Source organism: Dipodomys spectabilis, unplaced genomic scaffold, assembly GCF_019054845.1.
Source record: "Dipodomys spectabilis isolate Male_0828 unplaced genomic scaffold, ASM1905484v1 ptg000136l, whole genome shotgun sequence".
In the NCBI taxonomy this organism is placed as follows: Eukaryota; Metazoa; Chordata; class Mammalia; order Rodentia; family Heteromyidae; genus Dipodomys; species Dipodomys spectabilis.
In genome coordinates this window covers 12,824,869-12,851,851 of record NW_024870813.1, presented here as the reverse complement: position 1 = coordinate 12,851,851, position 26,983 = coordinate 12,824,869, and the positions used below count along the sequence as shown (strand labels likewise).

The following is a 26,983-nucleotide window of genomic DNA, read 5'->3' as shown; positions in this document are numbered from 1 at the left end:
TAGTGTTTATAAAGTTTTTATTTTCCATTTTCTTAAAAATAACATTTGATTTCCTTTATGCAGGTGTAGAGTGTACTTGTTTCTTTAGGCTGAGTAATAGGCAGATAAAGACAAGACGAGGCAGGGTCCCCAAGGGGAAGCAGGGTGGGGGAAGTGGGGGGATGTGGGGGCATGAGAGGGTGGGGCATGGGAGGGAGGGAAGGAGGGTGGGGGGATCCAAGGGACGTTTGAGTGCCCATCAATGCACACACAGGTCTAACACTTTGTTTTTTGATTTTTTTAAACGACATCTAAAATGACTGAGAGATACAATTTCAGCACTTAAAACTACAGACGGGAATCCAAGCACTTGAACACAATTCTTAAATCTAAAGCTCAGTTACTGCGCATCACACACTTTGGGCCGTGGGGACAAAGCAGTGTGCTCTGTGTGGGCTTCCTTGGGATATGTCCAGTTTTCTTCTGTACCCCCAGCCTCTTTCATGGGACCCCCTCCAGCCCTACCATCTCCAGCCATTTGTTCTCTACAAGGGGTTCAGGGTCAGGCTTTGGAGAAACGAGGGTACTTGCGTTTGTACCGGTGGACCCCACCCATCTACTCAGTGAAGTTGGATGTGATGGAGATCATTTATGAAAGACCCAATGGGGAGCTTGCCCACTAAAATCAGGAGGCACCAGTGAGGAAGGATGTGCCAACATGTTTGCACAGCCCCATCAGGCCAATTAGGGGGCAGTTGATGTCGCAGACCCTCTTTCCAGAGCTCCCCAGGCCACGCCCCTTCTCCATCACACCCCCCCCCCCAACCCTCTGAGTGGTCTCTCTAGGTGCAATAATTTTCTCCAATCCAACCTAGCCCATCCATCTCTCCCAGCACCCATGGAGCCAAGGAGGCCTGGGGCAGCCAAGGGCAGCTCCAGGGTTTGGCAAGATGTGGGTTTGTTGTGATTTGGTTGAGTTCTTATCAACAAAGCCCCAGTTCCCCTGTCTGCCTAAGCCAGGGCACTGGGCAGGAAGGGGCAAAGATACCTGTGGAGAGGGCCTACGAGGGGCTGGGCCAGCAGCTAAGGTCAAGGACAAATCCATAGTATTGAGATAAGACAATCTGTGACTTTGTCCCGAAGAAACCTTATGCTCATTTAGCTCATCTAACAAAAAGTATGATGGAGGCTCCTGCCCCATTAGGAACAGCTGCTTTTGTCCGCCTTAGTGGGGGTGGGGGCTCTGTCTCAGTGGGGCAAAAGCAGTACATGGGCTTCAGAGACAGGGGAAGCCTGGACCTCTGCAAACCCAGGGGGGCTAATTCAACTTGGCGGTTTGCTTTCTTCCTAAAACATATTTACAAAGTCAGAAAAACGTGCACAACCAGAATACCCAGAAACACAGAGAGCACAGCCCTCCCCCCTCAGGTGGGGAGGGCAGAATGGGAGGAGGAGGGCAGAAGTGAGAGGGGGAAGGAGTTCTCTTCCTCTGTGCCCCCCACCTATCTCAGAGAGCCTGGCCTCCTTCACAGCCCCCATGAAGACAGTTCTGGAAATTCAGCTGGGAGAGGAAGAGACTGACTTTGATCCTAGAAGTAGGAAGTTTCAAGTAGCTCCAGTTAGGAGAGAAACTACTGCTGGAGAACAGAGGACCAGAGGATGTGGTGGGGGACAGAGGCAGGAACAGAGGGGAGGGGGAGTGCACGGGGGCAAGGGGGGCGAGAAGAGCAAAACTTCGACAGTCAGAACCGTGCTGCAGATGAGAAGCGCTTTAGGGGACAAAGTGGAGTTTTGCTATTTCCCCCAAGAGTAGGTTCAGGAGACATTGATTCCAGGGTGGTCAGGGTGGGGGCTCTTTCCTAACATCCAATGGATGCTCACTCAACTCAGCAGATGCAGGAGACGCTGGGGAGAGCCAGGCTGGGGGCCTTGCCCAGGGAGCCTCACCACATGGACCCCACTTTCCTCCCAGCACACAGGGGGCCCTCCTTGCACTCCCAGGCATACGCAGTGCATGCGTGTGCACGCACATGCACACACGCACTCACACGCGCACACACACACACACACACACACACATACACACACACACACACACATACACACACACACACACATTCTCCATGCACCAAAGGGCATCAAAGGTCCAAGTCCAGGTGAGAAATTCTTCATTAAGGGAAGAGGGAGGAGAGCTGGAAAAACAACAAATACACAACCAAAGCCACAGGGCATCTTGATATCTGGGTAAGATGACCTCGTACCTGGTCAGGAGGTTTGGGGTCACAGTGAGGTGTGACCACAAGACCCACCTCTCCCCATTTTGTCCCCTCTGATGGACTCTTGACTTCTCTTGCACACTACAGGATTTTAGGAAAGTTGTTCTCCTAGGGTAGCCCTTGGGGTGCTCAGGGACAAAGTGAGCCCCAGGGATGGGGGATGGACTATGGCACCCCTGACAGTTTGTTTCCTTTTATAGGGTTTTGGGACTGGCCTGGGCAGGAAGGGGGACATTTAGTTAGGGGGCCAGGTGGGTGATGGGCATGTACCTACTGCTCCTGGTCCTCAGGTTCCCCAGAGTGAACATGGGGGGAACCCCAGAAACTGGATCTGAAAAGGGGAAAAAACTTGGACAGCTTGGTAAGGTCCTCACAGAGACCCCCGTTTCTGTGAGCTTCCCCTTGGCCACCTTTGGTCTTGCTGGCTTGGCTTAGGAGTTTTGTTTTGTTTTGTTTATGGTTCTTGGGAAATCAGCACAGGGGCAGGCCTGCTGTGGCCAGTGTCCTGATTCTCACCTGACTTGGGGGGTGGGGTCACACCAAATAGGCCCAACTTTGAGAAGAGCTCCAGGAATAGGCAAATTCCTGCCTCCCTCCTCAACCTTTGACCTTTACAGAAGCAGGAGGGAAAAGGACAGGCAGAGGAGGGAGGAGGCAGGACTGGTTGAGGCAGGAAGCCCCCAGGGTATTAAGAGTGGAGCTGTGGAACTGTGTGTGTACATATGCGTGCATGCATGTGTTTTGTGTGTGTGTGTGTGTGTATGTGTGCATATTTTAAAACCAACATCAAGTGCAAAGGAAAGAACTAGAAGGGGATTGAGGGGGCTTTGTGTGTGTACTCTGCCAGGGGCACTGTGGATCAAGGACATGTCTGTCAGCACATCACACACACACACACACACACACACACACACACACACACACATCCATCCTAGCCATACATGCTACACATGAGCCATGCACTCACACATCCAGTTGGCCCCACTGGAGCCAAAGTCCTTCCCACTAATTTCCGGATCCATTTGCTAAGCTGCCTGCTGCCGTCTAGGTTTCTGCTGGCCTGTTTCCCTGGCCGTTGGCACCCTGGCTTGCCATGGCTTCAGGAAGGCCATCTACCAAATGTAGCCTCCATCGTCCGCCTCGCCCACCTCGCCCTCTTCCTCCTCGGCCTCCTCACCAGCCTCCTCTGTCTCCTTCTCCTCCTCATCCTCCCAGCCGACGCCACTCCCAAAGTCCCCTGAGAAACCCACGACGTCATCTGTGAGGGACAAAGCAAGGACCGGTAAGGATCTGACTGGCCTTCTCTCCCTCACACCCCTTGCAGGCACAGGTCCTCAGGAGGCCTGTCCACCCAGAACTTACCACAGTCAGGGTTTCCATGGGTGCGTGTGCCGGTCAGCTCCAGCCCCAGCTGATCCACACACCAGCAATCACCACTGCTCTGGTCACATTGCATCTTGCGGTAGTAGCCATCCTCATCACAGCTTGGGATGAAGATGCCTGAATGGGACAGGACCCCTCCAGGTCAGAGCCAGAACCCCAGAGCCTTGAGTGTGAACAGCCAGCCTGGTATTGATCAACCATAAACCCAGGGCAGGGAAGGTGGCTCAGTGGTAGAGTGCTTGCCTCGCATGCATGAGGCCCTGGGTTTGACTCCTCAGCACCACATAAGCAGAAAAAGCCGGAAGTGGCACAGTGGCTTAAGTGGTAGAGAGCTAGCTTTGAGCTGAAGAGCTGAGGGACAGCACCCAGACTCAGAGTTCAGACCCCATGACTGACAAAGAGAGAGACAGAGAGAGAGAGAGAGAGAGAGAGAGAGAGAGAGAGAGAGAGAGAGATAAAGAAACCTACTGCCTTAAACAACCTGCTCAGACTCGACCACCCACTCTCTCTCTCTCTCTCTCTCTCTTTTTTGTTGTTTGTTTTGTTTTGTTGGTTGTATGGCTTGAACTCTGGGCCTGGGTAATGTCCCTGAGCTCAAGGCGAGTGCTCTACCACTTGAGCCACAGTACCACTCTGGTTTTCTGATGGTTAATTGGAGATAAGTCTCATGGACTTTATTGCCCGGGCTGGCTTTGAACTGCGATCTTCAGATCTCAGCCTCCTGAGAAGCTAGGATTACAGGTGTGAGCCACCAGGACCTGGCTCTCTCTATTGGCCTGGCTGTTCTGGCCTTCCCTTCTCAGTCCTTGTGAATCAGATGCAGAATGGTCTTCAGGACCTACTCACTGTTCCTCTCCTGTCTGCCTATCAGCTACCTACAGAGAGATGGGCTGGGGAGGAAGTAGTATGGGTGGGGAACCTGAGGAGTGCTTCACATCCCCCCCCCCCCCCCAGAAGCCACTGGGCCTACAGCTTCTTCCCATGTTGGCTTTCAAGTTTCTGGCATTATCTACCAGCCAGATGTGAGCCACTCTCAAAAAGCTACAAGGCCCCATGTGACCTGCCTCTCAGAATTCTGTCTTCTTAACGGTCCCACTCCAGCTGCTTCTGAGAACCTCAAGCTTTTCCCTGCCCTTGACTCTGCACTTGTCTGCTTCATTCTCCTTCCTCAAGTCTCCTCTGGACACCAGCTCCCCAGGAAAACTCTATTGACCCCTTAGGCCAACTTCCGTCCACCTGCATTCTCCCTCAGCATCCATGCTCAGTCTTTGTTGATAGTTCCATTTTTTGGGTGTGCCAATTTATATTTTGAGTGTTTCCGGGGTGGGCTTGTTTTGTTTCTCTGCAGAATTTGGGGGTATTTGTTTAGAATCTGGTGAGTATCCCCCAAGGAGGGGAGCCTCACTTAGACTCACTTCTGCTGAACTGAACTGAATGGACAGCTCTTAGCTCTTTCTGCACCCCAACCTCCCTCAGCTGGATATCCATAAAGTGAATGCTTGAAACACTTACTGAGGGGCAGATTTAGAGACTCTCAAACCACAACTATTTTCCTCAGTCATCCTGGACTAGGGCCTCCCCTGGGCTGCATCTTGCCTCTCTGGAGCTCAGGGATACTCAGCAAAGCCCCACGGCCTTCCCCTCTGCACAACACCCCTCTCACCTGGCTTCTTCTTGGCAGCCTCTTGGATCTGGATGCGTTCCAGCTCCACCAGGCAGGGGGGCTCTGTGGGGAGAGAGGAGCCTCTGAGGGCTGACAGACATCAAGCCTCCCGAGGCTGAGAGCCTTGGCAGGGGCTATGCAAGATAAAATACTCTGGGGCCACCCTAGGGTGGAAGTGGTCCCTCTAAGGTCCCCACTGCCCATAATGAAGTTACGTAAGATGAAACATCCAGTCTCTAATTGGGGAAGCCATTGCGGCTGTGGGTCTCGGGGGTATTGGATTCACAGGATAAGTCATTTGGATGCCAAAGAGGAAGTGGGAGACCATGTGGGTATCCAGTGCTAAAATCCCAAGGGAATGTAAGGCTAGAGGGAACGTTAGCCTGAGCTTACAGGCCTGCAAACAACGGCAGGCCAACCTCTAGCTCATCTGCAAACCTTGGGAAGCTCCTGGCACCTCTAGATTGGAGGCTAAAGGACGGAGGCTCCCAGCTACCTGTGCAGGAGGACTGCCTTACAGAGAGATGGAATGTTTTAGGAAGGCCTCCAAGAGTGCCTTAGCTCAGAGCCCACACAGCCCAGATCTACCTTGGAGCAGGTAAGTAAGTGCTGGCTTCCCTGGAGCCTGTAGCTGCGGGAGCCTGGCCAGAGGCCAGGGACATACTCACTCTCCCTCCAGAAGCAGAAGCACCACTCAGCAGTGGAGACTCGGCCGTCCTTGTAGGTGTCACAGGAGTTGAAGAAGGGGCGGATGCAGACTTCGTACTTGTCCAAGTTGATGGCAGCTAGCTCCATCTGGTCCAGGAAGAGGTCAGCACTGGTGTCCAGCTTAGAGAACATCCAGCCAATGGAGTCCTTGCAGCTAGCCCCCAGACTCTTGTCCAGCCCTGGAAGAAGATCAGGTTCAGAAACATTCTATCATCTGTCCTACCAACCTTCCTGCTCATCCTCTTTCTCAGCCCTAGCCCTCTCTCTGTTCAGGGTCAGAGTGGCCCAGAATCTAAACTTGAGGGATGAGAAATTCAAGAATGGGCCCAAACCCTTCACTCTCCTACAACAGTTATTTTAAGTGATTAAACCACTCAAAACCTTGTTTTGAACCAGGCACTATTGTCTGGCTCACGTCCGTAATCCTAATCAGGAGGACGAGATCTGAGGATCCAGGTTCAAAGCTAGCCCAGGCAGACAAATCTGACTCTTATCTCCAATTAGTCAGCAAAAACCAAACTAGAAATCCAGGAGTGGTTCAAGTGGTAGAGAAAAAAGGCTAAAGGAGAGTACAAGGCCTCAGTTCAAGTTCCTGTCAGCATCATAAAATCAATCAATGAATGAATTAATCAATCTGGTTTTCAAAGCTCATCAGAATCCTTCAGTGCTCGGATTCAAACTCAGGGCCTCATGCATGCTAGGCGAGTGCTCTGCCACTATACCACATCTGCAATGCTTTACTTGCTCTCCGCCACATAGCTGAGGACTGGCAGAGCTTCCCTCATCCAGGTTAAGAAGTTGTTTTTAGCTGGGAGCCGGTGGCTCACACCTATAATCCTAACTACTCAGGAAGATGAGATCTAAGGATCCCAGTTCAAAGCCAGTTCCTGCCCAGGCAGGAAAGTTCATGAGGCTTTTATCTCCAATAAAATACTCAGAAAAAGCTGGAAGTGGTGCTGTGGCTCAAAGCCTTGAGCACAAAGATGTTCAGGGACAGTCTCAGGCCCTGAGTTCAAGCCCCAGGACTGGCAAAAAAACAACAACAACAACAACAACAAAAACCTCTTCCTGTCAGCTCCCTATTCACTTTCTGTTGTGGCTAGAACTGACCTCTCCTTGAGGAGTTAAGCATTTCTGGGGCTCACTTCACAGACTCAGAGTATGGCAGAGAGAGAAATAGGTTGTCCCCTCTCCCCCTCTCTTCCTCCCCACAGGTAGGGCACCCGTTCTGTTACCAGTGGGGCTGGCAGCACCGCTGGCTGAACCATTCTGCTTGGAATTCTCATGAAGGAGCTGGAACCAATCCCGCAGCCGGTCCCCTAGGTCGGCCAGGTCCTGACCTGTGCAAGTCTCTGCAGTGGGAGGAACAGAGAAAGGGGGTTCGGGTTGAACGTAGGGTGAAGTGGCAGGCTCAGGAGGCTGCAGGGGAGGGAAGCAGGGAATCAGGGGCTTCCTCGCCCAGCCTCTCCCAGCTTCTTCCTCCCACTCACTTCTTAGTACTGAAAGCACAGCCAGGCTCTGGCTCTGAGTGGCAGAGATGAAAAACGGGCATGAGGCCCCACACTCCTGCTCCATGTTAACCAGGGCCCCTGAGCCCACAGGACTCCCCAAGCCTTTCCAGTTGTTGCTCCGTTGCCCTTCCCTTAGTGCAAGCCCTGAAGGAGGTGCCCAGCAGCCCTGGCAGTGTCTGTCATCCACGCTGGTTACCTGGCTTGCCGTCGGTGGTGGAGGTGGCCGTCTGCTCTGTGGGGCAGGGGCAGGGGCCTTCGCACCTCACTGCCAGCTGTTTGCTGCTCAGGCATGCCTGCTGCTCCAGCTTACACTGCACAAGAAAAGGCAGGCTGGGTGATGTGGAGGGTCACCATGGATCCTGTACCTAAGACCTCCCTCAGACCTCCCACCACAGCTGGCATATCTGCCTTCTCAGTGAATGGCCTGGAAGGGCCTTCCTGTCCCCTCTGCTGACCAGGGGTGCCCAGTGGTAAGGGGCAACAGGCCCAGGAAGGGGGTGGCAGGAGCAGCTCTAGCCCCACTCTGCACCAGCCTCTGCCCATCTCACCCCAACTCCCCTGTTTTGGCTCTTACAGCTTATCCTACTCCTTGTCACAGTCCCTTAACCCCTGAAGGGTCATGGGCCCATCTTTCATTGCCTATAGCTACTTCCAGTGGGCTTTTCCCAGAATTCTCTTGCCAACCATCCTCCTGGACTTTGTTTGCCTTTTTTTTTTTTTTTTGTCAGTTGTGGAGCTTGAAGCCAAGGCCTGGGTGCTGCCCCTGAGCTCTTTTGCTCAAGACTAGTGCTCTGCCACTTTGAGCCACAGAGCCACTTCCAGTTTTCTGGTAGTTAATTGGATATAAGAGTCTCACAGGAAACAAGGATACAGGTTGACTCACTGTAACAATGAGATGTACAAGACACTATGTTGAAAATGAACTTTACAACTAGGGGGGTAGCAAGCAGGAGTTGGGGTGGTGGGGAGAGAAGGGATAGTAGGGAAAAAACAAAGGAGGGGGTAGCAATGCTTGATAGGAAATGTACTCATTACCTTACCCTCTGTACAGTATCTTTTTATATATATATACATATATATGTGTGTGTGTGTGTATATATATATATATATATATATATATACAGTCTCACAGGCTTTCCTGCCTGAGGTGGCTTTGAATCCTTATATCTCGACCTCCTCAGTAGCTAGGATTACAGAGGTAAGCCACCAGTGCCCAGCTTCCCTTGGTCTTTCTAAGTCTCTGTCCCACATGGGTTGTAGCCAGTTTCCAAGAGAGGCTGTCATTCTTTGCTGGTAAAGTGACATCACTGATTCTATCTGCTGTCTGAGGTGACCCTACAGCCAAGTGGGTCATAGTAGAATTTTACAATGCTATCTCCTCCGTCTCCAACAGCTCTGTGAGGGAGGATTGTGTTTGTCTTGTTTCTCATACTCAGCAGAGAAGATCGGGGAGGCCGAGTGCTGGGCCCAGGGCCATGGGCCTGGGGTGGAAGCCAGACCTATTGAAAACTTTTGCCTCCTGCATGGAATGACCTTGATGGACAGCTTCCTGCCCTCACCCTGCTAGGCCCTCCAGTTGTAGTACATGAACTCTCCTCCCCCTTCCTCCTCTATCAACTCCTCCATAGCCTTCCAGCCTCCCTTGCTAAGCACCCTCTGCCCTTGGCCTCTTGCTCCTTCCTCCTCTCTCCCCTGATTTCCTCAGGAGCTTCAATCCACACCACAGCTGGTGACTCATACATCTGCACCTCACCCCAAAAGGGCTTCTCTTCCCCTAAACCCAACCCTTGCTGGCCCAAGAGTCAGTGTCACCAAACAACATGAAGTCCCAACCTCTAGTTGCTAACAGAAGCATTCCTAACCTCATCTGTATTTCTGTGCTTTTCTAAAATCTATGAAATGCTTTCACAAAAACATTTCATTTCATCCTCACAAAACCCTTATAAAATGGGAATCTGTCCAGTCCCATCCCCCCGCAATCATGAGGGATTATGCCCTCTTGTCCAGAGCACCCCCTGCTGGCTGGTGAACACCATGCCTCTGTGTGGAACTTACCTGCCCTAGGCAGCTAGCAAGTAGAACTCCTTCCTTCCAGTGGACTCATATGTGGTATTTTCCTGAAGCCGCTGCCTCACTCTACTCCAGTTACCACATGATTCTTCCCAGTCCCTCCCCCAACCTGGACCTGCCCAAGGTCAAGGGCTCCATCAGGTCAACCCAGCCAGGGCTACAGAAGTCCTTCCTATGCACTGCACTGAATGTACTGATTAGACTGTTTGGTTTGTATTGTATAGGTATGATGGGGGACAGGGACTTCTTGGGAAACCCCAGCTGAAGCATTCTTCTGTTGCCTCTGTCCGCAGACACATCCTCCACCCGCCCTGGGGCCAAAGGCTCCTTACCACCGAGCTGTAAGTATGGCCATCGGAGCCACAAACTGAAGCAAGCTGGGCCATGTGACAGGGCTTGCAGATGGAGTCTTTGTTTCCATGGAGTTTCAGGGTGGGCTGCTTGATCCTACAGAGGAGGGTGGGAAGGATGTTGAGAAGGAAGCCAAAATGAGACAGGGATAGGTGGCCTATTCCAATAGAAATCTGGCCAAGCAATTTATATCAGATCACCTGCCTCTACTCTGGTCCACCTTCCCAATTGTCCCTGGTTAGACTCTGCAGAGGATATAAACCCCAGCTTGGCCTTTGCCAGCAAGCCCTTTAGGGAGCAAATCCAGATCACACTTCATGTGGAGGATCACTCCAAATTAGAGATTGTAAACCACTGGAGGAGGCCACATCTGGGCCACTGATCCATTTTGTCTGACCGCTCCCAGACCTGTTGATTTTTTTTTTTTTTTGGTTGTGGGTCTTGAATTCTGGGCCTGGGCGCTGTCCCTCAGCTCTTCAGCTCAAGGCAAGTGCTCTACCACTTGAGCCACAGCGCCACTTCTGGTTTTCTGGTGATTAATTAGAGATAAGAGTCTCATGGACTTTCCTGTCTGGGCTGGCTTTGAACTGTGATCCTCAGATCTCAGCCTCCTGAGTAGCTAGGCTTACAGGCATGAGCCACCAGTGCCCAGCCTGTTGATGTTTTCTTTTTTTGTATTTTTTTTGGGGGGGGGGTCCAGTCACGGGGCCTGAACTCTGGGCCTGGGTGCTGTTCCTCAGCTCTTCAGCTCAAGGCTAGTGTTCTACCACTTGAGCCACAGTGCCACTTCCGGCTTTTTTCTTTTTGCTTATGTGGTGCTGAGGAATCAAACCCAGGGCCTCATGCATGCAAGGCAAGTGCTCTACCACTGAGCCACCTTCCCAGCCCCTGTTGATGTTTTCTTAACTTGAGTTATTCATCAACGTTTTTAAAATGGAAAGTTCACCTAAAAGCCTTGGTTCCTAGCCTTCTGTAGTGAAACAGAAGATGTGGCAGGCCTGGTTTTATTTACCACATAGCTGTAATGGGCCAGCTCCCAAGGCACCTGTCCCCATCCCACCTGACCTGTGCTCCTAGAATGGCCCATCACCAAGTTCTCTTCATCCATGTCATTTCTTGCCAGCCCTAGGAACCTAAGATTACAATCCCAAATCTAGGATTCAAGAGAGAAGAGAGGGAAGGGGGACCTTTTGCAGAGATCTTGGAGCCAGGAACCATCGTGTGTGTGTGTGTGTGTGTGTGTGTGTGTGTGTGTGTGTGTGTGTGTGTGTGTGTGTGTGTGTGTGTGTGTGTGCCAATACTGGGGCTTGAACTCTAGCCTTAGCTTTTTTACTCAAGGCTGGTGCTCTTGAGCCACAGCTCCATTTCCAGCTCTTTGGTGGTTAAATGGGGATAAGAGTCTCATGGACTTTCCTGCCTGGGCTGGCTTTGAACTGCTGTCCTCAGATCTCAGCTTTCTGAATAGCTAGGATTACAGATGTGAGCCACTAGCGTTCTGCCAGGTACCACAAGGGCCTGCTCAAATGCCCTTAACCTTTTCTTCCTTTGTGAGTCTCAGAAACTACAACCTTAATGAAGTCACTGCGTGTCAGAACTAGAAGAAATCTCAACTTATCTGGTATAACTCATCTGCCTTAGACATATAGACACAGGCATAGAAAGGAGCTATTTTGTAGTTGCTGTCTAGAAATGTGGCTTTCTTCCTTCTTTGTTATCTCTGCAATGACTCACTTTACTGAAAGCCAGCTGCCATATTGTGAGGATAGTCCAGTCTTCCTCTCTCCCCAAACCTACCCCCTTGTGCTAGACCCAGGACTTAAACACTTTTTTTTTTGCTTAAGGCTAGCATTCTACTACTTGAGCTACAGCTGCACTTCCAACTTTTGGGGGGTTAATTAGAGATAAAAGCCTCATGGACTTCCTTGTCTGGGCTGTTTTTAAACTGAAGTCCTCAGATCTCAGCCTCCTGAGTAGCTAGAATTACAGGCAAGAGCCACCAGCATTCAGCTTAAGCCTTTCTAAGGAGTTCAGCAACTAGGAACTGAGGCCTCCAATCCACAGCCATGAGAATGACCTGGACATGAACCCTCTAGCCCCAGTCAAGCCTTCAGATGATGACAGACCCTGAGCCAGAACCACCTAATAGGAAGCCCTCCTAGACTTCTGCCCCTCAGACACTGCAAGAGATAAAGTCCTCTGTTGCTTTAAGCCTCTGTATTGGATACTATATTCTGCAGTAGTAGCTGTCTAGCATGTAAGATTAGGTCAATACAGCATTTGTTCTCTGAGCATACATACCCCTGCCACACATACCCCTGCCAGGACTCTCCCTCCCATACTCCTCACCTGTGCTCCAGCTTCTTCCGGCTGATGCACATGGCCCGCTGGTAGCCCTGGGCGATGCACACCTTGTGGCGGCTGCACTTCACCTTCTGGCAGGGGTCCTTGGTGGTGTCCAGGGCTTTGGGAACACAAGTCAGGACACTGATCAGCTAGGAGAACTCAGGAACCCTTTCCTTCCAGGAGCCCTTGGTAACCAGAGCTCCTGCCTCTAAGTCCCATCTCCCACTCCCATGGGGCCTGGATGCTCAGGAAACACAAGCCCATGGTCAGGATGTGACTGCAGGTCCCATGTCTTCTTGGTGTTAGTTTCCTCCTCCCACATGAGGGGTGGGGGGAAGAGAGACATGCTACCTTCATCTCCTTGCTGATTATCCTCCCAGCTCTTGATGTAGTCATCCTAGACACAGACAGAGGGGAACAAGGGAGAAGGGAAGGGCTGAGTCACATCCCAGAACCAAGGCTCACTGTAGAGCCCAGGACAGGAGAAGCCCAGGCTATTACTTCCATATGCAAATTGCCTCTGTCCACTTAGACCTACCAGCTTCCTGCCCCACACCTCTATCTCCTAACTCCCACATCTAGAATCCTTTCCAGTCTTTCCCCACCCCGGATGGCAGGGGAAGAGAAATCAGAGTGAGGCCATAGACCACAGGCCTATATAGTGCTTACCTCCACCTCCTGGAGACAGGACAGCAGCAGGCCACCGGAAATGAGCAAGGAGAGAAAAGCAGAGAGGGGGGACTTCAGTGTGAAGCCCACCCTTAGGCCATGAGATCCCAGAACCTCCCTGGCCTCAGGTAGCCCTGGGTGCTATGTGCAATGGCCTTTAATTGCTGTTGCCCTTGATCCCTCGGGACTCCAACTGGAGGCCAGTGTATTTCTACATCCCATCACAGAGAACAAGGTAAGGCCAGCATGGGAATGGTAGGGGGGGCCCACAGCTTTGAAGACAGCACACTCCAGCCCAGCCCAGCCCAACCCAACAGATGTGAGAGGGCTCCTACTACCTGGGAATAGTAATTCTCACGCCAGTGCCCTGGGTGTTCCCAGAAATGGGGTGCCCTCTCTCCCACCAGGGATCCTTCCTCATCAGGCCCCCTTCTGACATCTGAGCAGAGGAAGGGCGCTCTTCAAGCTGCAGGACTGATTTTTTTTGACAAAACTTCCTTTCTTTCTACAGAAGTCAGCTAGTAGACTGAGTGAAGTAGATAGCCATGTCACTACCAATGGCTTCCCTCAAGTTCTCAGACAGAGGAATCCAAAAAGGCCCTCCAAGATCACTTGGGCCAGCCCCTTCCCCTGCCTTTCATGTAGGCAAAGCCAAAAAAAAAAAAAAAAAGCCCAGAGATAGAAAATAACCGGGCTCAGGCCCAACTGTCACACAGCCAGGCCTCTGGTGCCCAGTAGAGACCTTCCCGTTTCCACTGAGGCAGCTGAACTATACAGGTGTGCACACAAGTAGACCTTGTGTGCACATGTGTGCATTGGTGCAGGCCCAGTACATGTATGCATGCCCAGGGGGATGTAGTATGTCATGAGTATGTATACATATGCACACACAACACGTGAGTACAGGGACAGTTGGGGACAGTTCACCAACAACAGATGGTTTTTAATCCAGAAATGAAGTATGAAAACCCACTTCTGTGAGCAGCCTCCAGTTTTCACACTGGCTCAGAATTCCTGCCTCTTCCACCGGGAGAGAGGGCAATCAGAGATGGGATGGGAGAGGAGGGGGGAGGGCAAGAGAAGACAGAGCCCTCCTGGACAGGATCTCCTCTCCAGCTTGTGCTGGCTTTGTCTACCACTCACATTCTCTCAGCCTTTTTCCTGGCTCTCTATCATTTGTCTCCCACATTTGGCCTCTCCCTACCCCTTGGCTCTGACCATACCTGACTTCCAGAACAGGTCCAAACAACCAAGTGTCCTGAAGAACTTGAACCCAGGAGCAAGCAAGAAGGTTACAGAGTGGCATTCTGGGAGAATCTGTACTCTCTAGCCCAAAGCTCAGGGTGAAGGCTGAACCCTCAGGATCCCTGAGCTACCTCCATGTTGGGCACAATGTCCCCCATTAGTCGAGACCAAAGGAAGCCAGTCCAGACCTAGATCTTGTCTTTTCTCCAGGAGCACTTAAGGATAGAGGGGTCATATGTCTGATGATGGAAAGCAGAGGTTGGGTGAGGCCTTGTGACTGAAGTCAGGAGTAGAAGGGCTGGGGGCAAAAGTTGATGATGGCCTCTATCACACTGGGATCTCTCCATCTGCTCCATCCTTCCCTAAGAAGGGAAAGGGATGAGGTTATAAAGTAGGGGGGAGATGGAAGACAAGGATTACATAGAAAGACATTGTAGGGGGCTGGGAAGATGACTCAGTGGTAAATCGCTTGCCTTGCATGCGTGAGGCCCTGAGTTCAATTCCTCAGCACCACATAAGTAAGAAAAAAGAAAAAAGCCGGAAATAGCACTGTGGCTCAAGTGGTAGAGCACTAGCCTTGAGCTGAAGAGCTGAGGGACAGAGCCCAGGCCCAGAGTTCAGACCCCACAACCGGACCAAAAAAAAGACACTAGTTCCAAAGAAGACAGAAATGGCTGGGTACTGAGACAGATGTGGATCAGCTGCTCTTGGCTACCTAGGTGTGTGGCTCATAGCCCACCTGTCCCAGAAGGAATGGGGAAGGGGAGGGCCCTATGGCCCTCCTCCAGGCACCTTTGGCCCTAGGGTGCCTTCTGAGGGCCTTGAAGTCTGCTTACCCCCACCCTCCAGCCTGACCTAGTGGCTTCTTCCTGTAGCCTCCCCAGGACTCTGCACAAACCAGGCTCTCAAAGGTCAAGACCAAAGACTTCTGATTAGAAATTCAGGGGAACCTGGTGGGGGAGGGAGACCGAGGGGCAGTGTGGAGGGTGGAGGGACAGGACTTCTAAGAACCCAGAAGCCCAGGCACATCCCTAGCTCTCAGCAGGTGAAACCTCCTCCCAGCCTGAGAGAGGCAGGCTCTGTGTCTCCACCCAACTGCTGCCAGGCCCAGTAGGTGGGAACAGGGATGCTTGAAGGAGTGTCCTCTGCCATCACTGCAGCCTCCTGTGGTGATGGGATGGAGGGCACTCCTCTCAGGACAGTGGAAGCAGCCAGACAGATGAGGAGAGGCACTGGAGTTGCCCAGGATGCTGGCTTTCCTGGCCAGTGTGTGCACAGCCCCCGTCCTTTTGACTGCTCAGTGAAGCCCTTCATGAATCAAAGCTGTATGGCTGCAAGATACCAGAGTCAGATGGAGAAAATGGAGGAGAAAGATGAAAGATGGGAAGTCCTGGAAAAGCGGGGAGAGAGACCATTATAGGGAGAGCAGAGACCAGTGGTGGGGAGGGGAGGATGATGAGGGCATCTTCTGTGCCACATGAGAATGGCTCATCTGGGCTGAAGCTAGGGACGCAATTAGGGCCCTTTGAGGTCAGATGAGGCGGCATCATATATAAGCTGGAAAACTTGTCTGTTAGAAAGTAAGAATGATGCCCTTTCCTTCGGCGGTCTCTATTTATGGCACCCAAGTGGGTTTATTAACAGTTGGGAAAAAATGGCCCAACAAGGACATGGGGGTCTTCTCAGAACCAGAGGCCTGGCTGCTTTTACCCTGGCTCTGCTGTGACCCAGCCTCACCCGATAGATGGATATTTGGGGGCCCTTCACCAGAGTTCTGAACCCACAACCAGGCCAGAGGGGAAATGGGTCAGGACGCAGAGTTGTTTTTTGTTTTTTTTTTGGGTCCGGTCATGGGGCCTGAACTCTGGGCCTGGGCGCTGTTCCTCAGCTCTTCAGCTCAAGGCTAGCGCTCTACCACTTGAGCCACAGTGCCACTTCCAGCTTTTTTCTTTTTGCTTATGTGGTGCTGAGGAATCGAACCTAGGGCCTCAGGCATGCAAGGCAAGCGCTCTACCACTGAGCCACCTTCCCAGCCCAAGGACCCAGAGTTCTAAGCTAACAGAGAACCACAACAAATACATGAGAAAAATCTTCTAAGTTTATGAATGCGCTGTGTTTGTATTAAATCTCTCTTCCTTTTTTTTTTTTGTAAACTGGATCTTGCTATGTAGCCAACGTTGGCCTTGAACTCTGGATCCTCTTCTCTCATCATCCCGAGTGCTGGGATTACAGGTATGCACGACCACACTCAATTCTCAATGTTTTTAAAGTAAGTCTTCTAGAAGTATTTTTTTAATCAAAATCTTAAATGTTTTTTCAGAAAACTGCAGCACAGAGAGGCAAAGCAACTACTAAAGGGTCACAAGACAGATGAAGATCTGAGCCAGGCCTTCTTGTCCTCCATCCCACCTTATACATGTTAGGGTCTCTTTGCTTTATACAGAAACATCATCTAGCCCCAAAAGGGGAGTGGTGTAGGGACAAGAGGCCGAGGAGACTGAGTCTGCGCTAACCTGTCCTTATGTGCACTCAGACAAGACACTTCCCCACCCCACCCCAAGCACTTAGCTTTTTTAACCTCTCCATGCCATGTGCTACCTGATGCCACTGAACTCCCGTGGGTGAGCTCTGACCAAGCTTCTCACAGCTTCCAAGTGGCCAGTCCTGAGTGAGGCTACTGGGCCAGCGCTCAAGCCCAAGATCCATCCAAGCCTGGCCGCCTAGCCCCGCAGCCACTCTGCAGATGGTTCAGCCTGCCAGATCCTTGCAAGACTCCTTCTAGATTCTTCTCTGTCCACAATGTATCAGTATCCAGCATCTTTCCCTCACCCCACCCACAACTGGTCATCCTGCAGGCTGACTGGGCCTTGGGGAAGTCTTGTCACTCTGGTGACACCCAGTGATGGCATTGCTTCTGGTTCCTTCTGCCTCATTTACATGGCCAAGTCCTTAAAGACAGAGATACCTCGTGTGTGTGTGTGTGTGTGTGTGTGTGTGTGTGTGTGTGTGTGTGTGTGTACGCACACGCGTATGCGCACGCACCCAGCACCTTGTAGATAGTAAAAGCACTGCTAACAATAGCTAATCTCTTTACAAGTATCCTGTGGGAGGTATTGTGCTAAATACTTTCCACTTACTGGTTTGTTTTCTCTTTACAGTAACCCCAAGAGAACCTTACTACTATCGTTCCTGTTTCTCAGGTCATAAAATTGATGGCTCAGAGATGTTTTTTTTGTTGTTGTTGTTGTTTGGGTTTTTTTTTTAACTGTATTTTTTTGTCTTTTCTTTTTTGGTACTGGGGATCGAACCCAGGACGTTGCACTTGCTAGGCAAGCGCTTTGCCACTGAGCTACATCCCAGCCCGATGGCTCAGAGATGTTAAGTGATTCATGAAGGGTTGCACAGCAGAACCCCTAGTCCCAGGCCAGAGACAGTTCCTCCTGCCACATCAGCTCTACTTCAGCCCCAGGTAGGTATTCTCACAGCCAAAGAGAGGAAAAACTGATGGTAAAGGAGGAAGACGGGGCCTCTTTCCTCCATGCTCTTTCCAGAAATCTCGTTACCACCCCTGGTTGGGAGTTTGGAGCTAACCCATCTTCTGCTTTGATCTCTGCGGCTCAGCTTGGTTGCCATGGAGACAGGCCCACTGCGCCAAGCTGGGAGAGAGATGGAGTGTGCAGGCCTAGTGGGCTTAGGGGCACATGCTGGGAGTTTCTGAAGCTGTTTACTTCCTGTCATTTTAATTAGCACCCAAATCATCCACCCACTTAAAAGCTCAAATGAATCCAATCTCTCCCAGCTATCCCATCTACAGGGGGCAAGAATGTGGCAGGGCACAGATCAATGCGCTCACTTGGGTAAGACCACCTTGGACGGATTTGCTTCTGAAGCCGTGTTGGGAGGATTGAGCTCTCAGCCATCCAGGATGGAGTCAGGGTGCTGGGTTCCTGCTTCACCTTGCCCTGGATATACTTAACTTTCTTGTTTATAAAATGAGGAGGGTGCCCAGGGAACATCTGAGGGAACATTCTGCAAACTAAGAAGTTCCACACTCAAAGTCACAAGCCAGGACGTCCGGATCCCGAGTTCTTGGGAAAACACGGAGAGAATGTAGGGGCAGGGGTGGCCCCAGGGCCACAGGGGCCTCAGATATAGATTTCTCTTCTCTCAAGGAGAACAGCCAGCCAGTGTACATCGATAGGACCCAAAGAAGTTCATATTGAGACCTTAATAAACCACAGCTTTTATAACCCTTCCATGACATTTCTTCCTTTGCTTTTAGAGCTTAAGAGGTTCTAAAAGAAAAAAAAAAATGGAAGTGGGCCAAGCCTCACCCACATTCTGAGAGGCCCCATACCTGGTATTGTTTTTGCCTCATCCCTGAGGCAAGGGAGCCTGTGCTAAAGCCCAGTCCCCTGGAGAAGGCCCACGGGTAGGGGAACTTGTGTTAGGAATCCTCCCACCTTTCAGAGAAGGACCTGGAATGGAGCGAGGAGGGGTAAAATGGGGCCACTTGGGGCTCTTCTCAATTGAGAATGGGCACCTGTCACATTTCCATGCAGAAGGCAACCTGGAGTAGGTAGTGCCCTGTGTGGGGAGGGCTAAGGGGAGTGCTCCCCTTTCAGATGTGATGTGTGAGGTCCAGGCCAACTCAGGGACACAGGCATCTGGAAGATGCCTTCCGCCTCTTCTCCCCTCGGAGGAATTTCCTTGGAGGTAAAAATATGCTTATCATTAAGCCAGGAGCTGGGCCGGGGCTCGGGTATGCCCTCAGGAGCTGGGCCGGGGCTCGGGTATGCCCTCATCAATGTCCTCTTGACTCCAGTGCCATCTGTGCCACTGCCTGAGTTCTTGGCTCCTGAAGGGCAAGCGTCTTTGCTGTCCACACAGGACAGAGATGAGAAGGGGCCTTGGGGCCTCAGTTTTCCTTATGCAATGTGTGTGTGTGTGTGTGTGTGTGTGTGTGTAAGGGGGGGGGGGTCAGGATTTCAATCCAAGGATCTCTGAGAGAAAATGGACATATGTAGTAGATAAACATTAGACTATGAGAGAAGATGGGGTCCCTGATGCCTGCCTTTTGGGGCTCTTTCTTCATGGTAAAATGGGGGGAAGGGCTTTGACTGAGGGTTTATAAGACTCCATGATTCTGCTTCTCTAGCTCCTCTACACTGAGAACATGGTGAAGGGTGATCAGGAGCCTGAACAACTTCACACTCCTTGTGTCCTCTGCCCTATGCCAAGGAACAATGGGACAAGGAAGGAGGCAAGAGTTTGCAACTCACGAAGCTCTAAGCCAGGCCTGGCGTGTCCCTGTACTAAGGACAGCCTTGACCCTATTTCCACGTGTCAAGGAAGAATATAGGATGAAGCAGAATGCCCTGCCTTAGGGATGGTATTCTCCACCCAGGGCCCTGTAAGTACCCACTCCTGGATCTGATGAAGACTGTCCTACTTTGTAAGCAGATTAAGTAGAGGGAACTCTGCCTTCTCTAGTCCCAGGAGAAAGGGGGTGGTTGCTATACCCAGACACAGATCTACAGGCATGGGGGCCTGAAGGACACTCATCCACTCCCTTATTCTACAGTGGGACCAATGGAATTCTAGATATATCTGTCCTGCCTTTTTAGGGAACCAGAAGAAAAGATTCCTTCCACCAAATAGCTTGCTTAGTTCAGTACTTCATCTCCCCTATGCACACCCCTGAAATCACAGTGCTGCTCCTTGAGGAGGAGATAGGGGCTTAGAAGATGATGGAATGGGATCCATTCTGGAGACCCTATTAAGGGCCCAGGTACCCTGTGTAGCAGATGGGAAGGTACAGCAGGCAGTTTATTGTCAGACCCAGCTCTTAGGGGCTCTGATCACTCACCAGTTGAGAAACATCTCACACACACACACACACACACACACACACACACACACACACACACACACACACACACACACACACACACACACACACAGAATAAAGTCTACAGTGTAAGCAGTCTTGTGTCCCAAAATGAGTCTGTGGCTAAGAAACCCCTCAAAGGATGATAAACCTCTAACAGATGCTGGCCATGCCCTTGGGGGTCAAAGGCTGATTCACTCAAGCTTTGCAGCTGGGTATGGATCTGCTCACCATGGCTAGAAACACTGGTATCTAAACTCTGCATCCAGGCCTAGATCTGTGCCCATTTTCTCATCTATACATGCAGAAACTGCATAGCAAGCTGCATGTCTGTATCACTACCTCTCAAAATCCTCCCCAGTGAGATGCATTAGGTGAAGCCCTCGGGAAGCAATGAAGTCTAGGGGAGCTCTTGAGAGTAGAGAACACTTGATGGGATCTGCGTCTTTAAAAGAAGAGGAAGTGGTTAGATCTCAAAACTAGTCCCTTTATCAACCCAAGTCTTGCTGCCTGGCCTGTGCTGGGCCAGGGGCACAGGGGCTCTTATGCAACCTCCTCAAGTCAAAGAATGCTCAGGGCTCTGTGGATCATTTTCTTCAGTCTTTTTTTTTTTTTTGTCGGTCATAGGGCTTGAACTCTGGGCCTGGGAGTTGTCCCTGAGCTCTTCAGCTCAAGGCAAGAACTCTACCCCTTGAGCCACAGCACCACTTCCAGTTTTCTAGTGGTTTATTAGAGATAAGAGTCTCACAGACTTTCCTGCCTAGGCTGGCTTTGAACCGTGATCCTCAGATCTCAGCTTCCTGAGTAGCTAGGATTATAGGTGTGAGCCACCAGCGCTCTGCTCTTCAGTCTTCATATCAGTGAGAAACCAAGGCCCAGAAAGGCCATCTGGTTGCCCCAGGGTTATACAGTTAGTCTCTCCTCTCACTGGATGGAAGCAGAGCACTTTCTCTGGACCCTTGAGGGCTCTCCCACACCTCAGATAACTCTCTATCCCCTACTGAGTTTGAGAAAACCAGAGAACACATTGTAGCCCCTCTAGACACTGAGGCACTCCTGTTTCCCTCATCCCAGACTCTCTGTATTGCTGGGTCTTCAAGTCTGTCACCAGGCTTACTCTGCTTTGGAGATGCCAATCCTCCTGGGGGGAGGAGGCTTTGAAACCTAGGTGGGAAAGGAAGTCCGCTCCAAACACCAGCTCTGACCCACTTTTGGGTTCTTTTCATAGATACCCTTCCATATAAGCATCTGTGAAGCTCATCCCACATTCTCATTAGTTTAAGTGTGTGGGGTAGGGAGGAGGGAAGGGGTCTTTGAAAAGGCCCCTTGTGATTCTTACTTGTTACAGGCCTATTTGTGTTCTTAAAAAACTGAAAATCATATGGAACCAGCAGAGGATAATAACCACTGGGGCAGTCCTCAGGATCGCCCAGAAACTCTTGGCATACATGTCTCAGATGTGTAGCCCAGGGTAAACTAGTGAAGATAGTAAGGAGCTTAGCATAGAGACTGTCCAGGATCAAAGCTCCCTCTGGTGGTTTTCTGTGAAGGACCGTGCAGCTGCAATGGATAACCTCCAGCCTCAGACAAAATGCCTCCATAGTGAAGCATGTACTCAGCATCCTATGGATGGAACCTAAACCCAGGCTGAGCTGCCCTGGCCCTGAACTCCCTGTCCTTCTTCAGAGGAGAGGAGGAGAACTGTCTTTTGGGTATTGCTAGGCTAGGCTGGGGAACAGGTTGGTGGCAGGCTGCCAAAGACATTGGGGGCTTTGGCCCCCTTCCAGTAGGGTACTGGGTCTATCTGGGGCAGCCTTGGAGAATGATAGGCCATTAGCCTGAAGGAGAGTTTCTTCTTCCTTCCCACATTCATTAAAGATAAGGCCTAGCATGCCTCTGAAAAACAAAGCTAGATTCTCATGCACTGGCTTCAAATCCCAGCTCTGGAGAGCTGGGGGGATATAGCTCAGTAGTAGTGTTTGCCTAGCACACACAAATCTCTGGGTTCTGCAAAAGCCAGCTCCCAAACAAGACAAAAGAAATCCAAGTTCTGACACTTGCTCCTTGGGTAAGCTGCTTAATTTCTCTGGGTCTCAGTTTCTTTGATCATAAAATGGGCAGACTGTAAAGGCCAGTAACTGTCTCACAGGTTGTTGAAAGGCACAAGAAACCTGCCTACAGCAGGTCTGGAAGTAGGAGGGCTTACAACCATGATCAATTCCACATGGATTACCTGTGTGCCTCTGGGTGTTGAACACTAGGTTAGACACTCACAAATATAATTACAACTTAATAGAAGTGGAGTGCAAAGGAGAGAAGAGCCAAGGAAACCAGTCAGTTCTTCCTAGCCAGATTCCTTACAGCCTCCTCTGAAGATGCTGTGTAATTGGCCATCTTCTCTCAAGTGTCCTGTGTGCTTTGTTCCAGAGACAGCAGGAAAGTCCCGCCCAGTGCTGCAGGAAGTCAATTCTGAGCTAGGGACATTGGGAAGTAGGATTCAGAAAAGCCTGAGACCTCCTAGGGCAGGTTGCAGCTGGCTTCGCATCCAAGAAGCCAGGTCTGGCCCACAACTTCCCATCCCCATCAACATGAATCTCCTCCCTGGCAACAGAGCGCTGGTCATTAGAAAAAAATCTACCAGGCACAGGATATGAGAGCCCTATGCCCACTGGAGGGGAGGATTACCTAGCTGGCAAGTCCTGCCTCACTGATAATCCTGCTCAGAAAGCAAGCTAAGCCGCATCCCTCCGAAGCCCTCTGACCATTTCCTCATGGAGCAGTACCCTAAGTCTGCTTCCTTATCTCTGCTCTTCTGATCCCTCTGAAATGATTCCCCTCATCTTCCTCATTTAGTTCCACAATTGTTCAATGAGACCTTCTCCCACCACACTGACTGCTGCCATCCAAGTTCCCGAGAACAGCCCACCCCTTCGTATCACTTTCTTCCCATCTAGGCAAACTGGACGCCCTGCACCATCTTGTGCCTGGTTATGAGCAAGGTTCAAGTTGGACTTGGAAACCCCTTAGGAGTTCAAAAGAAATTCCCTTCTCTCCTATGAGGGTCCAGGCTTTTCATGTCTTTAAAGGAGCCGGCCTTGAGCCAGGCGCCGGTGGCTCACACCTATAATCCTAGCTATTCAGGAGGCTGAGATCTGAGGATTGCAGTTCAAAGCCAGCCCGAGCAAAGAAAGTCCATGAGACTCTTATCTCCAATTAACCACCAGAAAATCGGAAGTGCTTCTGTGGCTCAAATGGTAGAGCCCTCACTTTGCCCTAAAGAGCTCAGGGACAGCACCCAGGCCGAGTTCAAGCTCTACAACCGACCAACAAAAAAAAGGAAGCTAGCCTGATGGAAAATGCATTATAGACCATGCTACTGTGCCTAATGAGGTCCTCAGTTCTTAGGGCAAGAAGCAGATTCTCCACTGGCAAAGGAAGGATGAGAAGTAACTGTACTTCAGGCAGAGTTCCTGAGTACAGTAAGCACTGCACAACTACAGGGGCGCCATTCACCTTGTGACACTGCTAGAATTGTGCAATACAGTGGGTCCCAGTTCACAGCCCCCTTTATGCCTTTCTGCAGAATCTGCCAACAGAGCCCCATGGCCAGGCCCTCTTGCCTAGCCTTTGTCCCACTTCTTCCTCTGACTCTGTCCTCCTACAGTCAAGATGTCCTTTTACAGGGAATCTGCCTTTCCAGAGCCTGAAGCTCCCCTTTCCTCCACCCCTCCCCCAATTAGCACATGCTCTAAAAGCTTTCCAGGAACGCTACAAGGGCAGGTTCTGCAGAATTTCAAACCTGTTTTTTCCCCCCCTGATGAGCAGGGAAGAAGATGGAAGGCGCTGGCATCAACACAGAGACAGGTGGGCAGCCCTGATCTGGGGTCAAGTAGTCAGTCATTTATTCTCACCTGCGGGTTTGGCTTCTGGAAGCAAGTGGAGGAAAGAAGGTGGAAAGAATCGTATTTTTAAACCTTCACTGTTCTGATTAAGCACTTCTTTTCCCTCTGACCTTCACTGGTCCCATTTCCGCGGATCAAACAGCCAGTGAGTCAGAGGGAGGCCTGGACCAGTGACACATGGATTTCTTCCGGAAGAGCCGGCCTGCTGCCGCCCCTCACTGCAGGCAGCAACGGGAGACTGCGCTAATCTGCAGGTGCCTCGGGAAGGCCTTGCTGGGAGCCAGGGTCCCTTGGCAGGGCCAGCTTAGGGGGGGGGGGGGGGGGGAGAAGGGGAGGGGGAAAGAGAGACAAAAAAAAAAAAAGGCCCACTCTGAGGTCCAAGGCCGCTCAGCCTGGCAACCTGGCTGCATGTGTTCCCTCCTTCCTTCTGGAAATTACAACCTGCCGGTTTCACTCTAGGGAGAAACAGAGACTTTTCTCACCATAACAAAAACGATCCGAATCTGTGCCCCATCCAAAGCCTCGTGGGGCTGTATTCCAGGAGAGAGAGCGTATGTTTGAGACAAATTCCTAAGGAACTTGTAGGTGCTTGTGGTCGAAAAGCAAGTGAGGGTTGTCGAGGTGAGTCTGATGAAGGAATCTGGGGAATGGGGAGTAAGGACGCGGGGTGCAAGGTGGCTACCAGGGTTCAGGGGGTCGGAGGTGCTGCGTCTCCCCAGTACATCCGGCTCCGCCCCCACCCCGCTTCCTCCCCCACCGAGCCCCCTGGGAGCTCTGGGCCCGGCCTCACCCTCCCTTGCTGGCAGCTGCCACCCTCCCCTCCCCCACCCCCAGGCCCGGAGGTGGGAGCAGCCCTGCGGATCTACAGGTGCAGTAAACAGCGCTGCGGAGGCCGCCGGTCCGCAGCCGCCTCCCAGCCCCCCCCCCGCCCCCTGCAAAGTTCCGCCCAAGGTTAAACCGGGCTTCAGGCTGGCGTCTGGTAGGGACCCCCAGACCCAGCTTCTAGGACCTAGCTAGGGATTTGTCCCTCTGTGGGTGCATCCTGCCCTCGCCCTGGAACATCCCCGCTTTCTCTCCTAGGTTGGTCCCGGAAAACCAGCCTCGGTTCTTGGGTGCAGCCCTGGGCGCGGAGACCCCAGACCCGACTCACCCGGAGGTGGCCTCCAGCATTTTCACTACTGTCGCCTCCACCCCCCCCCCCACCTCCCCCAATAATGGGTGGACACGCCTTTCACCGGCTCCCTTTAGGATGGTTGCTAGGACCCCCCCCCCCACACCCGACTCAAAGCCCGGGTACTTACACCCCTGCTCCCCCGGCCCCTCCCAAGGGGGGGACGACGGGGCCCTAACGCGAGAAGGCGCTCCCTTCCCCGCCGGCCCCACCCAGACCCGTGCCTTCGGCGGTGCCCAGGAGTGGAGCCCGAAGCATCCACCCGGCTGGGACTAGGCCCGAGGTGGCTCGCAAGACGGGGGCCGTGGCAGCCAGGACTGGGGTCCCCGCACCGCACACGGACCCCGCGCCCGCCAAGGGGCGGGGAGATCCTGCCGCGAGCGCCCCTGGCGCGCCCCCTCGCCCCGGACTCGGGGGAAGGGGGGCGCGGGACTGGGTGGGTCCCCCCAAAAGAGTGGGGAAGGGGGCCCGAGGACCCAGAAAGGGGAGGCAGCACTGGGTAGGACTCTCGGGCGTTGTTTACTTCAGTCACAGTTACCCTGCCGGGTTGTGGGAGGCTCTGGCTGAGACCCGCAGCGGCCGCTCCCCACTCTCCACGCCCCACACCGGGGCCCTGCGCCCCCCAGGCCCGGCCCGGCCCTCCGCGCCCTGCCGACTCACATCTCGGAAGCGGTTCCAATGCTTGATCTTGCCGCTGTACTGCGAGATGGACGACAGCCATTGCTCATCTTCCATGAAATTGCCGGGGGTCTCGCCTTCCTTGGGCCCCTTGGCATCGCCTTCGGCCAGGGCGGCTGCAGCAAGCAGCAGCAGCGGCAGCGCCAGCCGCCCGCAGCCCAGGGCGCGCATCGTGGTCCGGGTTGAGTCGGGGGTCTCGCCGCTTGCACGGTTGGAATGCCCTGGTGCCCTTCCCGCCGCCGCGGTTGGCGAAGCTAGCTGCTGTCGTCCTGCGCCCTCCTCCTGCGGTCTGACTCGGTGACTGACGGAGGATGGGTCGCGGCTGAAATGTGACCTGGTTAGGAGATGCACTTGTCTGAAAAAGCCCAGTGCTGGACGCAGGGGGGGGGGGGGGGGAGGGGGAGAGATCAGAGAGGCTGCGCCAGCAGGGGCTGTGTCTGTAACTGAGGCATCGGCATCACGTTTGACATCATCATACCTGGCTTAAAAAAAAAAAAAAAGAGGGGGTAGATTTCAAAGCAGAACGCTGGATCAGAGCGCCCCAGCCAGCCAGCCAGCCGCAACCCAGTGCAGCCCAGCCCCGAGCTCAGGGAATTGAGGATCAAGGAAGCAGAATCCTGAGCTATCCCTGCTGCTTGTCCAAGGGTGGATAGAGATGGGACTGAGAAGAAAACGCAAAAACTCTGGTTACAAAAACAGCCAGGCTCAGGTGTCTAAAAGGGACGCTGGCCAGTTTCTTTCTCCCCGTGCCTCTCTCCCCCATCGCCTCCCCCACCCCCCTACTCCCCAAGGGGCCCAGAGCCGCAACCCTGACAGCTGGCTTCCTGGGAGTTACGGCTCTACCGTAATGGGTGGCTTCCTTAAGACAAAAGCCATATAACAACTGGCTGCCTCCGAACTATTGCTCCCCAGCCCCGTATGTTCTTTTCAAGGCAAGGCCTGAGCACTGACTGAATGGCTGGTGAAACAGAGGCAGATGTCCTTCTCCCCAAGCAGCCGTTTAGGGGCTGTCACCCCTTTTGTTGGCTCTTCCTAGGACAACCCTAAAAGGCTATAATGTCTGGTCATTTCATCTGCCTTGGGGCTGCAAATCTGGAAAAGGCACATTTGCTCATGGTTTTAACTTCACATGGATTTTGATCTG

The 26,983-nt window shown here is 52.2% G+C and overlaps 1 protein-coding gene across 1 annotated transcript; it reads right to left on the bottom strand.

The window, feature by feature from the left end:
* Spock2 (SPARC (osteonectin), cwcv and kazal like domains proteoglycan 2) lies at positions 1–26,225 on the bottom strand. The gene is made up of 11 exons (XM_042690123.1): positions 25,822–26,225; positions 12,954–12,962; positions 12,636–12,681; positions 12,288–12,402; positions 9,923–10,037; positions 7,717–7,831; positions 7,245–7,361; positions 5,970–6,188; positions 5,302–5,364; positions 3,618–3,755; positions 1–3,513 (listed from the first exon to the last, which is right to left on the bottom strand). The coding sequence occupies exons 1-11, from the start codon at positions 26,008–26,010 to the stop codon at positions 3,368–3,370; spliced, it is 1,272 nt and encodes a 423-aa protein (XP_042546057.1). The 5' UTR covers positions 26,011–26,225; the 3' UTR covers positions 1–3,367.
* Positions 26,226–26,983: the final 758 nt, after the last annotated feature.